Source organism: Penicillium nucicola (genome assembly GCF_028828085.1).
Source record: "Penicillium nucicola strain IBT 29836 chromosome Unknown utg000003l, whole genome shotgun sequence".
In the NCBI taxonomy this organism is placed as follows: domain Eukaryota; kingdom Fungi; phylum Ascomycota; class Eurotiomycetes; order Eurotiales; family Aspergillaceae; genus Penicillium; species Penicillium nucicola.
Genome location: NW_026643127.1, coordinates 443,187 through 458,633, shown reverse-complemented (window position 1 = coordinate 458,633; position 15,447 = coordinate 443,187). Strand labels below are relative to the sequence as shown.

Below are 15,447 nucleotides of genomic sequence, written 5' to 3'. Positions count from 1 at the left end.
GTGACCGCGGGACTGTTTATCGATTTCCGCATTGAGCAAACTATTATGGTCTTGTCATCCTCAACTCCCAACCCTCAATTGAGGTGCCTTTGTTTTTCTGGAGCTCTGTACAGTTTTTCTGCTTTAGCGCTTTGCATTTCAGTACGCCTTTCCCATCTGTTGTTCATCGTCCCGTCCCGACCGACTGGCTTCGGGGGACCGATTGTACGGATTCTGACTCGACCGTTGCAGGGATACCAATCTTGCACCACTTCGATACCTTTGAGAACCAGCACTTAATACCCTTTTTACGACCTTCATGCATGATACCCTTTGTCTACGCACCTGCGAGCCACCACAATACGATAATTCGACAACTGCGATAGAAAGACCGACCCAATGAGAATGGAGGCCCTTTCCCCACGCACTACGAACCAGATGATAAAGCCCAAACTTATCATGGATCGTAAGGCTTTAGAGAAAAATGCTGCACCACCAAGCGCCCAACCGAAATCCTCATCAGCGAAAAACCATGCTGAACCGCCACCGTCAGTAGTTTCGGAACCGGAAGATGGCGGAGAGCGATACTCGATAGGTGCATTCTTAGGGAAGGGAGGATTTGCAGTCTGCTATGAGGGCGCATTGGCGCGCAATGGTCGTGTATATGCCATGAAGGTGGTCAAATCACAGATGCCACAGAAAAAGATGGAGGAGAAGGTATGCCAAACCCATGAGCTCGGTGCTTCTAACGGGGGTTCTGACTTATTCCACAGTTTCGGACGGAACTGCAAATTCATTCCAAAATGCGACACCCATTTGTCGTTCAGTTTTACCGCGCATTTGCTTTTGAATCCAGCACATACGTTGTCCTAGAGCTATGTCCAAATGGGTCAGTAATGGACATGGTACGGAAGCGTCGGTGTCTAAGCTTGCCCGAGGTACGACGATTCATGATTCAGCTTTGTGCAGCGGTGAAATATCTTCACAAGCGATTTGTTGCGCACCGCGACTTGAAAATGGGAAATCTGTTCCTAGATCACAACATGAACATCAAAGTCGGGGATTTTGGCCTTGCAGCGATGATTCTCTCAGACAAGGATGCAAAGCGACGAAACACGCTTTGTGGAACTCCCAATTACATTGCCCCCGAGGTTCTTGATAAAAGCAAAGGCGGGCATACACAAAAAGTGGACATTTGGTCATTGGGTGTTATTTGCTTTGCCATGCTTACAGGATACCCACCTTTTCAATCAAAAACACAAGAAGAAATTTACAAAAAAGTACGAAACTTGAGCTATGCCTGGCCCAAGGAATCAGACACCAACAACTTCATACCAGAAGAAGCGAAGGATCTCGTTACTAGCTGCTTGAACCTTGTCGATGAAGAACGGCCAGACCCAGATGACATTGTTGAACATCCATTTTTCAACATGTACGATGGGTGCATTCCTCGTCAGTTGGATTCCGGGTGTCGTTACAACAAGCCACTCTGGCTCAAGGATGCTTCCCCCGGGGTGATTGTATGGTAGGCGGCTATGGCTTAGATTCTGACGAAAAGCTTCGTGCCTACGTGTATCAGGTGGATGACCCCAGCCAGCGGTACCATTCCTGCAAGGCTGCCTTCTATTCCCTCTGTGGAGTTGGGAAGAAGCCCGATGGAACGGCTCGGAAATCTGTGGGTAGAAACTGCTCCAAGTCAGCCTATGCCGAGTGCGATGCAGAGGACCAGAGAGGTCTTCGTCCAGTTATTCCGCTGACACCTGACTATGTTTACCGATGGCCGCACGATCTCGATGGGGACTGGTGCCTGTTGGAAGCTTCTCGCAAGGTTCGCAGCGAAGAGTCCATGCTTGACAGCAGCACTCTTTCAAGGCGCAGTGTTGCAGCTCGGCCCCACCCTGTGGCAGCTTCACGGACCAACGCTGCCCTTCTGGCTGCTCAACAACGACGCATGGAAGGCCAAAGTCATGCTGCCACGCTTCGCCAGCAAGCTCGTGTGCCTCCTCTGTCACCTAGAAAGACACCCGGGATCAGCGACCCTCCGGTCTTATCTAGACCCTACCGTGACGTACCAGAGCCGGAGCCGAAACTACCTCTGGCTCCTGGGATACCCGCCGGTGGTCTAGCGGAACGTCCCATCCGTACACGAAGAATGGTATCCGCATCCCAAGCAACGACACTGTGTAGCAAGGAAAAGGATGCCATTCCTCAACTGACCAAGTCAACAAGCATGCCAGCTGGCCTGACTGTAGGCAAAACGCGTTCTCAGTCTCGCAGATTGGCAGCCGCTGACCAGGAATTGCCACAGGCTTCCATCCCAACGAGAGAAAGGCAGCCAACTACAATTCCCGAGGAGCGTAGAGCGCCCCCTCGTCAAACATCCCTACGATCTTCGTCGCGAGTGGATGCGAAGATTATAGCGGAGAGAAATGAACGCCAAAGAGTCAGCCCCATCGATGCAGGCGCAAGATCGTTGTCTAGCCAGTCTAAGTCTTCGTCTTCGTCTTCGTCTACTGGACTTGCCCGATCTGACTCAAATGGAGTCAGTCGATCTAACAGTAAAACTGCTGGTAGGGCTCGTTCTAGCTTGGGATTGAGTCCCCTTTTCCACACCGAGGATCTCTGCGAGCTTCTCCCCAGGACTTCGTTGACCGAAGTCAATACCGACCTCCGGCTGTTGCTATCGAACTTGATCAATCACGCCCCAAGTCGTCGACGTGGTGGAGCAAGGAAGCAGCCTCACGCATACGTTATTAAATGGGTTGATTATACAAATCGATATGGCATCGGGTATGTCTTGGATGATGGAAGTGTTGGATGTGTTTTCAAAGGAGAAAATGGACAACCGGCAACAAGTGTTGTTGTCCGAGATGGGGAGAGACATATTCGTCGCAAGGCGCGGAGTGTCGAGGACGGGGATATGAAACCGCTGTTTTACTCGGAATCGGATCAGCTTGTTCCTCGCAACGGACGTGCGATCGAGTTCTACGAGAACAGGGACGATGATTTATTAGGCTGTCGCGGAATCCGGCGCGCTATGATTTCACCATCCCTGTTCGACAAGAGCTCAAAGGCAATGAGAACTCGCACCCCATCAGGCACTGAGCCTGAAAGAGCCGATGCAGAGAAAATCAAGCGCATGAAGCTCGTGGACCAATTCGGCAAATACATGATTGGAGCCCTCGGTCGCCATGGCGACGAAGGTATCATGGACGATGACATCCCGCAACAGAACAGCGGCCAGTTCATGAAGTTCTACCAGCGCCTCGGCAATGTTGGAATTTGGGGCTTCGGAGATGGCGCATTCCAGTTCAACTTCCCCGACCACACCAAGCTTGTCATTTCCCCTGGTCGCACCCGCAGTTCATCTCCCTGGATCGACTTTTACCATCTCTCACCATCCGCCGCTCGCTACTTTTCCGCCAAGGGCAGGATGCACCCGAATGGCTTCGACACGAGGGCTGTCGCTTCGGACGAAGCTGCCACCTTCCTCAGCATCGCCAATGGAGACTCCGTAAACTCAGTCGAAGACCGCATCCGCGACATCTTAGATGCCAACGTCTTCACCGAGAAAATTGCTTTCATCAAAGATACCATCAAAGTCTGGATCAAGAACGGTCGTCTTGGCGGTCGTCCATCTTCTGCTGAGATCCCGTCCGCGGATCCATCCACACCCACGGAAATGTTCTGGCAGGGCACTCAAGAACGATCGCAGCCCAACACCCCCGGAACGAAATTTGTCTGGGTCACAGTTGGAGCCCCAGACGGCGACGGCCAATACCGTTCCATTATGTTGAAAGACAGTGACCGCGAGCGACTCACCAAGCGCGCTAGCACGGATTACGAGAAAGAGATGGATGCACTGAAGGATCGGCTTCGAGCTCTGAATCGTTGATTCATGCCGGAGATTCTATTTTGGCTATTTAAATGTCCGCTTCATGATGTTACGACTTTTGTTTTTGTCGGATGAAATGCTTTCATGTTTATTTTTATTTTGGTTGCGGCTCAGGCCTAGGCTTCGATGCTTGGAAGTTTCGGCGTCTATTCTTGATAGTGTTGATCAAATTCACTTCTATTTTTGCACAGTTACTTACAAAATAATCCATCTGGCTCGATTTTCAAACCTGTCCCGTTGGCTGGATATGCTTCCCTGCCTTGCCTGCAGTCACAAATCTTTCCTGTCCAACGACAAAAATAGCATTCTGCCGTACCTTGTGGGTATAGAGCAAAGGATTCTCTCATTGAAGATATCTTCTTCCTCTCGTAGCTTTTACATCGAGATCCTGAGATTACAATAGGCCCTTGGCAGATAGGAAGTAGTGCGTGGTCACAGTTATACCGGACGCTTTGACTAAACCTGCCCGCTGCATCATCCCATTTGAGCTCATCCCAGCACTCTTATTCATCTATCTCTGAGTTTGTTATCGAATCAGAGCCAAGTTCAGAACCATCCAGGCCCATCGGTCGACTGTACGCCGACATTCCCCCCCGCGTCCGACCACCCGAAACCCGGGGGGTAAATATGAGAAGCTATAAAAGAAGATAGAATCCCCCGCATATCCTGAGACTATGCAACTACTAGCCTCATAGCTTTGAGCAAGTGAGGGCGAAACACAAGTCGTACTTGACCAGACCCCGTCGACTTCTACTCCAACCTTCTTTCATATAGTCATGCAGAACCCCTCCTGTCTCCTCTATGGCCCAGGCGACGCCAGATTCGAAGATCAGCCCATGCCAACAATCAACGACCCCCTCGATGTAATCATCCGCATCGAATACGTGGGCGTATGCGGCAGCGATGTAAGCACCAATCCATCCCACGAGTGACCCCAAATCACACCACCACCTCACTCAATATCCACCCTGCACGGCAGTCTAACAACCAAAAGGTCCATTTCTGGGTCCACGGCGGCATAGGAAACCACGTTTCAGCCACCAATCCCATAGTCATGGGCCACGAAGCCTCGGGAACAGTGCACGCCATCGGAAGCAGCGTGAAGAACCTACAACTAGGCGATGCAGTAGCTATCGAACCCGGATTCGGCTGTCGCATCTGTTCGAAGTGCAAATCCGGCAAATATAATCTCTGTCCGAATATGCGGTTTGCGGCGAACCCGCTGGATACGCATGGCGCATTGTCGAAGTTCTTCAAGGTTCCTGCTGATTGCTGCTATAAGATTTCTGGATCGTTGGATTCTGAGTTTGGGTCGGAGTTCCCTCATGCGATTGGGCTCGATGAGGCGGTGTTGATTGAGCCCATGGCGGTTGCTATGCACTCGGTTCGGCAGGTTGGCGTTAAGCCTGGGGATCGGGTTATTGTGTTTGGGGCTGGGACTGTGGGGATTCTCTGTGCGGCTGTTGCGCGGGAGTTTGGGGCCAATTTGATTGTTTCGGTGGATTTGAGTGATGATAAGTTGGAGTTTGCGAAGAAGTTTGTTGGGGAGGATCGGGTTCGGTATCGAACTGCGATTCCTGCGGCGCAGCTGGATGCTGAGGAGAATGCTGTTGGGCTGAGATCTTGGCTTAGTGGTGTTGACCCTGATGCGGATGTTCCTGGATTTGACGTTGCTATTGAGGCTACTGGAGCTGAGCCTTGTATTCAGACGGCCATTCATGTGCTGAAAGTGGGTGGCTCGTTTGTGCAGACTGGGCTGGGCAATCGAAATGTCAAATTTCCTATTTCGACGGTGTCTGAAAATGAGATCACCGTCAAGGGGTGCTTTCGGTATGGAGCGGGTGACTTCCAGATGGCGCTGGAGCTGGCGAAGTCGAGAAAGATTGAGTTGAAGTCTCTCATCACAAAGGTTGTGCCGTTCGAAAATGTTGTAGAGGCGTGGGAAACTACTCAACGAGGCGAAGGGATCAAAACACTGATTCGAGGAGTTGGGCGTGCTGTGTGAAATATCTTGAGTTTCAATTGAATGGAGAATGTGATTATTAGGGCTAAGCTATGGCTCAATTTACACTTTACAAGATCTTCTTCAATCTAAGAAAGCCCACATTACCAGACAGAAGGCCTGCTTTCAGGAGCAGTTTTTCCCTCTGCACGCATCTCCAAGTCCTTTTCGCTTGCAATAGTCTCATCATCGCCCCGAAGACCTTGGCTAGTCTCCAAATCACGATCTAGGTCGTAGTGCTCAGTGAAGAGACTGATCACTAGAGCTACACCGGAGACAGCACAGCAGACTATCCATACTGTGCGAAGACTGTCGGTATACGCCTCTTTGAGATTTGCCTTGTCTGCCCCGTCTGCCATAGCCTTGATAATCTGGACCAGACCAGCGGCGTCCTTGCTGTATGCATCGGCCATAGGAGCCAGATCGGGATATCTCATGATGTTACTGAACATGCGGTTCTGGAACACCACTCCACCAACCGCAACACCAATAGCTTGGCCGAGGGCACGGAAGAAGCTAAACATGGCGACGGCGATAGCGAGGTTCTCCGGCTCCGACGAAGCCTGAACGGCATAACCCAGAGATGGGAACAAGATCCCTAGCCCCAAACCAGAGACAATATTCAGGAAGATCCAGCCAACAACACTGGTGTGGACTTTGATCAGACACATCAGACCAAGTCCGATGGTTGACAGAACCCATCCTAGCCACACAGCCCATCGGTACCGGCCAGTTACCGTAATGAGAATTCCAGCGACCATTCCACTAGGAGCCACAGTGAATGTCTCAGGGAAGAGAGCCACGCCTGAAAGAATAGGACTATACTCTTTCACGGCTTCATAGTATAGAGGAAGGTAATAGAGCGCACACCACAGAATGAAGCCCTGCAGCACACTTCCAACAAAGGAAACAGTTGCCGTCCGGTTTTTGAAAATGACTGGCGGAATGATGGGGTCGGATGCGAAGTAATACTCGTACAATGCGAAAATGAGAAGACCTGCACCTCCCACACAAAGAGGAACTAGTGTTCGCCATGAGCTCCAGGGGTAGGAGACTCCACCCCAAGTGAGTGGGATGAGGAAGGATGATATACTTCCGACGAAGAGAACGGTTCCGAAATAATCGATTCGTCGAAGTTTTTCGCCTAAAGAGCTGGGGACGAGCTTCAGGTTGAGGAACAGAATGACGAGGATCAAGCCGACACCGATGAATGGAAAGTTGATATAGAAGATCCAGCGCTATAGCTTGGTGTTAGAGGAATGGTCGATGTCTTTGGTAGGTCAAACTCACCCACGACACGTTCTCGGCGAAACCACCTCCTAGAATTGGTCCTGTCACTGAGCCGAGACTCCACATTGCACTTAGAATACCAAAGTACTGTCCTCGCCATCTTAATGGAACAAGATCTGTGATAATGACTTCGCTCAGAGATATGATGCCTCCGCCACCGACACCTTGTATAGATCGTCCGACTAGCATATAGGTAAAGTTATTTGCAATCGCCGAGATGATAGCACCAACACAGAAGAACACGAGGGCGATCAATATCATAGGGCGGCGGCCGAAGATATTCGAGAAAGAGGCGAAGCTCGGTTGGAAGACTTGAATATTGTCAGAGAACATAGACAAAATAGATGTCTTGAAGGTATCATACCTGTTGAGCAAAGTAGGAAGGAGGTACCGCTCCAAAATGCTTCGATGGCTGTCCCATTCAGCTCTTGAGCAATGTCCTAAGCTTCATTAGGCTATGTATGGTTTGGTCTCTGGACATGACACTTACCGGCAACGCAACAGACAACGAAGTCCCATCGAGAGCAGCCATCAATGTAAGAACCGCCAACGTGAAAAAGACCAAAATCCCCCTCCGCCCCAACGCAAACTTCTCCTCAGGATCCGGCTTCTTTTGCTTGATGTCAGACGCAGGCCTCACGCTGTCATCGTAAGACGACCTTCCACGTCTGTAAAATGGTAAATCTGCGTCTGCCATAGTGAGTAGTGAGACCGATGTACCGATTTTATTTCGACGTAGTTAGAGGCAAATATGGTTTAATATTGCAGTGTATCTCGATCAATAAATGATTTTACATTTGAATCCGCAAGCCAGACAGATATATAGAAATCAGCCGTCTAGCCAACGCCCACGCGGGATTGGCAAGATTCCATGAAGTTGGGAATGGGACGAAGAGTTCCTCCGTGGCCCAAGATCCTGGAACTAGACTCCCAGAAGACCATCCATACCAGGCCGATTTAATCTCTAGGGATTCCACGACAGGACGGAGTTGGAACTTGACCGCAGCTGTTTGGGGGACGTTCGGCATAAAGTTGGCCCGCGGACTGTGTCAGACGGGATTCGGGCTAATTTTATTCGTTCGCAGGTGGTTCTTGTATTTTTTATAGGCAATGATATACTCCGGTCGGGGGTTTAATGGCCCAGCCGAATAATCTTATTCTGGTCGCGGCTGATTTTGATTCAAGTGGCTTGGAGGTTGCGTTGTTTTGGCTTTCTGACTCGATCGTGCTATACATCCTCGATTGAGACATGATGCAACTGTACGAAGAGAAGATACGATGATATTCCTATGTGGCTTGCGAGTGAAGATTATACTATCTCGGAATCGAGGGGTTCTGGTTGCGAGGCATGAAACAGACATGTCTTGATTCTACCTATCCGATCTGGCATCTAGTCGGAATTCTAACCCGACCGTCAACTTTTCGAGGGCTAGTCCTCGCATCAAATCTCCGCTTTTATATGAAGCAGAAATATAAAACCCAGCAGAAGCCTCCAGGTCATCCCTCATGGCCCCTCGCTTCGCCATGGATCAGCAATGCATCTTCTGAGACCGACAAGCCAAGCAACATGCCGTGTCACAGAAGACCCTACCCACGTTAAAATCAAGAAGAATCCTGCAGACGTTGCCACTCGCCCTGAAGAACTTCAGGCAGTTCATCCACCAAACTGGGTCGGTACGGCTTCCAGCCTAGCATCTGACGTGCGCGCTGCGAACGACCACGAGAGTTCATGCCCCAGCTTAGAGATTCAAAGCCTGCATACTTTTTCGCACTGTCCAGGTCGATTGACTCAGCCTTGGCCTCCGGGATGTACCCAAGTTTGGCGGCTGCATTTGCTGTATCTTGGGCTAGTTCGCCCCAGACGTGTTCTCCGTTCTCGGTGAGGTAGTAGGCCTTAGCTCCCCAGAGCCCGTCGTCGGTTCGGCCTGCAACCGCTGCATCTACTAGAAGTGAGTATACATCACTCAGGTCATGGACATGCACATTGTTCCAGATGGACTGGCCAGCGCCGATTATCGGGCCTTTCTTGATACGGAGCGTTACATTGGCCAATTCGTAAACCTGACGCCCACGCTGAGAGCAAGGTCCTCGGCCCTTGCCTGGAGAAATATATTAAGTTAATGTTTTCATGCAAATTGATAGGGGAAGTTCCTTACCATAAATCGTAGGTGGACAGACAAGCGCTGTCTTGAGGACATCGGCATGCTGCGTACCCGCATCAAGGATGAGCTGGTCTACGTTTCGGTGGAAGGCATGGTCTGGGAGATTGAGCAGCTCCTCAACACGATCCCAGTCGTTGTAGATCTTCTCGCTTCTATTTCCGAATTCGTTCTTGTCGCTGTCTTCCCAGGTGAGGATACCCGTTCCTCCAGTGTGGAGCAGGTAACCAGGGTGCTCTTTGGTATGGCCTGATACTAGACCGGCTATTATGGCCTTTGCAGCGCCAACATGGTCACTTGCATCGGCGGTGTCTGTTTGGGAAGGATCAGCACAGTTTGGTTGTTATGATGTCTTGGTTGGGGCATTTACGTAGCACGATATCCGCAGCTGCACTTTCTTTCTCTAACAGAGCGGAGTCGTCAAGGTCTCCCAGAACAATACGGACGTTTGGATACTGGGCTTTGACCTGTTCAGCTTTCTCGTTGGTGCGGACTAGAGCTGCATAGGAGAAGTCTGGGTGCTTTGCAGCGAGAGTGGCTAGTGAGTCGCCGCCAATGTAGCCAGTAGCGCCGGTACTATAATTGTCAGAATCAGAATTCTCAAGTAGGATCGGGTGCTCTCACATAAAGATTTTAGTCATTGCAATCTTTACGCTTGCACTTCGAATTGTCAAGAGAGATGAGTTGAGGTGTGACGTCACAACTTCCCTGTGATATCGAACAAGATTCGCAGTTTTTGGTCGTCAGAGATCAAAGGCAGTTGTGTTTCAAGGGATCTTGCCTATTCAACGTCGATGATAAAGCAGACTGTAAGAGAATTGATGCACCAGGATCTCCTCAATGCTTTCCTCCATCCGGCACTCAACCCCGCGGTGGAACCTCGATAATTTGTAATCATTCGGATAGAATCCTGTTGAACTACATTTTACATCATGGCGTTGTTTTCATGACTTGGACTCACGAGGAAGATATATCTTAAGGCTAAACTACCCTGCCTCCTATCCATTGATTCTCATTTGCGTTGATTTCATATCAGATTAACATCGGCCTTTAATGTTATCAATATTCTTTTGACCTTTTGCAGCCTGATTAGTATCGTAATAGCTATCTAGACACTTCTTTTCCGTTGCAGCAAGAGGAAAGATGCCAGCTCTGCATGTAATGCGAATCCGTAAGCCAATACATAGGAAAAAGGCCAGTGCCGTAGCACACTGGGTACAAAATGTATCCAGACCCGTTCTAGCTCCATGAGTTTATCGTTCTGATATCCTTCATCAACTTTGGGGAGATGGACTGTTAGTGAGTTCAGCGTTTGTCTGGATATCTATTGCTTATTCGTCGAGGATCTGTCGACGGTTGCGAAGCTGTTGAGTCGTTCACCTCGAGCTTTCATTGCCCTTCGCACAGGCGGCATAGGTGAAGATGTTTTCAGTTTGCTTGCGCATTTCTAGTTAATACTGGTTGGATTGAGGCTCTCTATCAATTGCCTTTTTTTTCGAAATGACTACTCTGCCTATGAAATAAATGAATTGAAAATCCGTTTATGCACAGGTGCTCTTTTGCCGTACAAAACAAGCAATATCGGTGCTATGGTTGCCAAAGAAGCTATGACGTTTTTTGTTTTACTAGTGACTGTCTCATAAATGCATAACCATAATGTACTCACTTTCTAGTGTAGACGTATGCAAGGGCCGCAAATTGAGATTGTCGTTACGGAGTACACGCACGACATTTAGTTAAACATTACAGCAGATGAACAGCCCACCCCTTGCCACAAAATGAAACCCATGCATAACTTCATTTCTTCATTGACCCTTCACCGGTCGCAACATACATACTTGCTCATAGCCAGGGAAGGGCGAAGACGACTCCAAGAATCGGAACCCATACTTCTCATACACAGGCCTGCCCTCGGGCGACGAAGACAAGTAAACCTCCACACCCTCTCGATCAGCCCGTTCAAGACCCCATTTCAAAAGTCTCGATGCTAGCCCCCGGCCCTGATAGGACGGATGCACAGCCAACATGTCAAGATCTACAGGTCACAAATTAGCGCAGCTACAATACAAGCAATGCAAAATCAATGGTCGCGTGCAAAATAAACTAGACCCCAATAATCAAAGCCACCAGATAACATTAGTACCCTAGGACAGTGACGTTATAACATAACTTATCCCATAAGCAAAAGAAAAAAAAAAGTACGACAGAACAAGCGGGGCAAACAAGCAAACAAGCAAAATGAAACATACAATAATGCGGCCTGTCGCCCATCCACTTTGCTTTCGATTGTTCCATGCCGGAAAAGAATTGATCGCATAGCTCGCCGTCACAGCTAGGAGCCCATTCGGCGGGTTGCTCGGGTTCGTGCCGATGGCGATCGGCGGAAGTTGGACATTTCCATTTCGCGAATGCGGCGATCGCGTCTGGATCTGCGTCTGAGTCGGAGTCTACGATTTTGAAGAATACTTCGTCGGTTTCGCCGGCGATTGAGCGCGTGATGCTGTCGTGGAAGGTATGTTCCCACCATGCGGTTACGTCGGGGGTGTGTGGGAACATGGTCCTGTTGAAGTCGCCTACGAAGGCGGCGTAGAAGATCTCGGTGAGTGAGGCTTTGTCGGCTGGCGTTGCGGGGATCATTTCTAGTGGCATTTTGGCGGTTGTATTGTCTTGTGGGTGGTGGTGAGTGTTGGAGATTTGAATGTTGGAGTTGAGGTTATGTGGTGGGAATGCGGGTCTACAGAATCATCCTATCATCTTGGAGGGAAAACGGGACGGTGTTCTCGTTTGATCCTCTCACTGAAGGTTTGAATCTTATTCCAGATTCACTTGATGCTTGTTATAGCAAAGAAAGTGTGGTGAAATGATGTATTTTGGTTTACGTGAGAAGGCCAACGTGTATTTTGCCGTCTGCGGGATTTTGCCAGACAGACTATCAATGGTCTGCTCGCGTGGCCGGTTGCCAAATGTAAAGGCGAAGTTAGTCAATCGGAAATAGGAAATGTGGTTGAATCTTTGAAATTGTAGACATTAATCGGGATTAAACTAACGGCCAACATTATATCCATAGATCGTGAGCCTGTGAACGCTCCCATTACGCTCCTGAGGGTATATAATTCAAACAAAGTATTGACACTGGTCCCCAAGCGACCATTAAAATCATAGAAAGGAATTTTGTTCACGCAAGAAAGGGAACAGCGAAACGGTGAAGTTTCGAGGTAGGGGGTGTATTTGCGCCGATAGCGCACTCTTCAGACAGGAGATCACTGTTTTTCTTTCTCCAGTGCTGGCTCTGGGGTGGCGATTGGACTGACTGGTCCAGGCTCCGTGTTTTGTCTCTGGTAAGATGGGTCATGATGCAAAGTCTGGTCTGCGCGTCCTGGCTGAGTAGATCCTCTGTACGACTGGTCGTGTGAAGGCGGCAAGACAGAGCGACGGATACGGGGATCGTCGGGCTGCTGGTTCTTGCTTTCCGTGCTCTTTGTGGTTTCCATTTCTGACTTGACGCTTTGGTACATGCTTTCGACGATGAAGACTTCTTCTTGCACGTCTAGATCACAATTTACCAGGCAGAACTCTCGCTCGCGTTGTTCGATGTACTCTCGGATGTTCTTCCATTGGTTTTGGTAGTTCTTGAGGCGATCTGGGAGTCCGGAGCCGCGGAGGTATGTCAGGACACCAGCCATGATTGTGTTAATCGCACCGAACGCAGTGACAGCAGAGTGTGGGCCGCTGGCTGCGCCAAGGGCAGTCACTGCGGCGGCAACGACGACTTGGACGCCGAGACAGGTGTTGATGAGGAAGTTGAAGATTTTGTAGGCGCGCTGCGCCTTGGTTTCATTGGTAATGACACGGGTATAGATACCAACATTGGGCGCACTGCGGAGAAGATGACCCTGCTCTGTGAGCGCAGGGACACTGTCGATACCGGTCAAAGCGCGGAAGACGAGGAGCTTGTCATTGATGGGAATGAGAGAATCCATATGTGTTGTGGCCACTCGCTTTGGTGGGGCTCCTGGCATTTCTTGTCCATACCCTCCAGTCTGTACGCCCATAGCCGCTGCTGCGTGTGCCGCCATGGGTGGGTAGCCCGCTTCTTCACGATCTAAGGCTGCCTCAATCATCCGGTGAAGGAGCCTGCGGTTGGGCTTCTTTTGCGCCATGTTCGCGGGGATAGACAGATTAAGGAAGGGTAAGGGGAGAAGAGCAATGGAAAGATAAACCTTTTCACGCACAACAGAGGGGTCACATCCATATTTGTAAACACGAGGGACCGGCAATGCCGTCAAGCTGTTTTCGCGCAATACCCACCTTGCAGATGCAGTCAAGATTGGTGCATCGCTCGTCCGAGCACTAGATCAGAACTATCCCTGCATCAGTCGACGTCGAGTGAGGATGTGCATGATTATCTTCCAGATAGGGGAAAGCCCGGGGGAGAAACCTGCAGGGTTTGGCGAATAGCCGGTGCAACAAGACCAATCCGAATCATGACAGGTTGGACGCATGGCGACCCGCGCATGCAGTAAAAAGTTAGTGGCATCGGCCAGCTGGAAGTGCTTTTCTCAACTCGAAATCGACCTGTCTTGGCCCGAATGTGGCTTGAATTGGTGGAGATCTGCACGGCGCGCTCTCAAGAAGCAGTCAAGAACGGTGGGGCTAGTCTGGCGGCGTCGAGGAATCATACACTACAATCACGATCTGGTGTGAACAGAACGACGATCGTTGGAAAGGAGTTTGCAGCTTACAGTACTTCAGAGTGAAAAATCCTCCGAGAAGCGCTAACGATGGAGCCCTTACTCCATGGCGATGTCCACTTTCAGGGTCTTCAACCCAAGACGTGCCCATTTGTCAATGACTGCATGACAGGCGCAGAACCCTGGGTCCAGTCGCGGAAACGAGATTGTCACTTTGCAGATCGGACATCGATTCAGCAAGTCTAGTGGATCCCATCGCACGGGATGATAATTCTGCTGCACCTTTGCAAGCTGCATGTGTTGATCAGCTGCACCGTAAGCCGCTGCTTATCGTGCTGTCAGAATCAGGGAGAACAGTTGTTGTCTCAGCTCCGGATGTTGAAGCCCCCTGGCATAACAACCAAATACAAGCACGGGGGTTATCCTTCGGGGCCTTCGGGCAGGAGTTCCACTTGGTGGATCATCTGGATCAGCCCCTGAGTTGTGATCGAGTTAACACCCTAGCTTAGTGCCAATCAGTCCCGAGTGTGAACGAGCGACGTGATTGGTTTGGCTTGCTCGCCATGCATTTCCGTATCTTCTCGTGGCGGGCTGAAAGTCCAACGTATCACACCAAAAGCTTGACGAGGGTGGGGTGAGAGGTGCACAACAACGTGGAGATTGGGATAGGCAAGGAATGGGTGTTTCAAACAAATGTCTTGCTGTTGAAGAATTCAAGAGCCGTGTTCCACTTGAGGATCCCGTCCCCAGTTGTTTAGCCCTTGGTTGTAGCCATATTCGGGGCGACCGCCTTTCTCGCCGCAGTATATTCCTATTTGACTCCTTGGCTGCATTCGTGTTGACTGCGATTCGCGATCTAATTGTCATGGTGAAACTATAAAGTTAGCTCAAAAATCAGTATTTTAGAATGAGGCTTGAAGCCATAAACGTCAGCTGGGGGTGCTCGGAGGTTAGTTGATAGGCACTTTGCGGCTTCATTGGATGGAATGATTAAATGATTGAACGAATTAATTGAACTGGTGCTTTGTGGTTTTGATATAGCTCTAAAGGAGAAATTGAACCGTTTGTATGACTCCGCCTATCAGCGGCATTCGTCTATTGGATATCACTCTCCCTTCTTTGTTTTTTTACCATATACACCGTTTCGTAACGTGATTAATTTGCGGGGTTTGAGGCGCATTTTCTATGCTTATCAAATGTGCCGTCTTCTAGTAGCAACTCATGTATGTTGCAGATAGTTTACTTGCACCTGTAAACCTTGGAAACAATGATGGGCATGACTAATTCGAGTCCAAAGTGACCGGACTTTGGAAGAATGCGACCCCGAAACCCGACTCTTTCGGTATGAGAGTGAATCCATCCTATGGCCAGATTTGCCTCGGCTTCCCGATGGTTTCATTCGGAGATTCATTTTCTAGATTACTCTATCCT

General features: G+C 49.7%; 6 protein-coding genes across 6 annotated transcripts; 2 read left to right on the top strand and 4 right to left on the bottom strand.

The window, feature by feature from the left end:
- Positions 1-438: 438 nt before the first annotated feature.
- N7511_003755 (CDC5/polo family serine/threonine-protein kinase) lies at positions 439-3,874 on the top strand (the record flags this gene model as incomplete). Its single annotated transcript, XM_057126180.1, has 3 exons — positions 439-696; positions 753-1,493; positions 1,538-3,874. The coding sequence occupies 3 exons, from the start codon at positions 439-441 to the stop codon at positions 3,872-3,874; spliced, it is 3,336 nt and encodes a 1,111-aa protein (XP_056985070.1).
- Positions 3,875-4,650: 776 nt separating this feature from the next.
- On the top strand, positions 4,651-5,879 carry N7511_003754 (NAD(P)-dependent alcohol dehydrogenase; the record flags this gene model as incomplete). Its single annotated transcript, XM_057126179.1, has 2 exons — positions 4,651-4,779; positions 4,869-5,879. The coding sequence occupies 2 exons, from the start codon at positions 4,651-4,653 to the stop codon at positions 5,877-5,879; spliced, it is 1,140 nt and encodes a 379-aa protein (XP_056985069.1).
- A 101-nt stretch (positions 5,880-5,980) lies between these two features.
- Positions 5,981-7,863, bottom strand: N7511_003753 (uncharacterized protein; the record flags this gene model as incomplete). Its single annotated transcript, XM_057126178.1, has 4 exons — positions 5,981-7,114; positions 7,167-7,477; positions 7,531-7,606; positions 7,657-7,863. The coding sequence occupies 4 exons, from the start codon at positions 7,861-7,863 to the stop codon at positions 5,981-5,983; spliced, it is 1,728 nt and encodes a 575-aa protein (XP_056985068.1).
- Positions 7,864-8,768: 905 nt separating this feature from the next.
- Positions 8,769-9,966, bottom strand: N7511_003752 (uncharacterized protein; the record flags this gene model as incomplete). Its single annotated transcript, XM_057126177.1, has 4 exons — positions 8,769-9,265; positions 9,323-9,637; positions 9,696-9,901; positions 9,950-9,966. The coding sequence occupies 4 exons, from the start codon at positions 9,964-9,966 to the stop codon at positions 8,769-8,771; spliced, it is 1,035 nt and encodes a 344-aa protein (XP_056985067.1).
- A 1,164-nt stretch (positions 9,967-11,130) lies between these two features.
- On the bottom strand, positions 11,131-11,974 carry N7511_003751 (Acyl-CoA N-acyltransferase; the record flags this gene model as incomplete). The annotated part of the gene is made up of 2 exons (XM_057126176.1): positions 11,131-11,360; positions 11,575-11,974. 2 exons carry the CDS (start codon positions 11,972-11,974, stop codon positions 11,131-11,133), a joined length of 630 nt encoding a protein of 209 aa, XP_056985066.1.
- A 611-nt stretch (positions 11,975-12,585) lies between these two features.
- Positions 12,586-13,485, bottom strand: N7511_003750 (uncharacterized protein; the record flags this gene model as incomplete). The annotated part of the gene is made up of 1 exon (XM_057126175.1): positions 12,586-13,485. The coding sequence occupies one exon, from the start codon at positions 13,483-13,485 to the stop codon at positions 12,586-12,588; it is 900 nt and encodes a 299-aa protein (XP_056985065.1).
- Between the last annotated feature and the right edge of the window lie 1,962 nt (positions 13,486-15,447).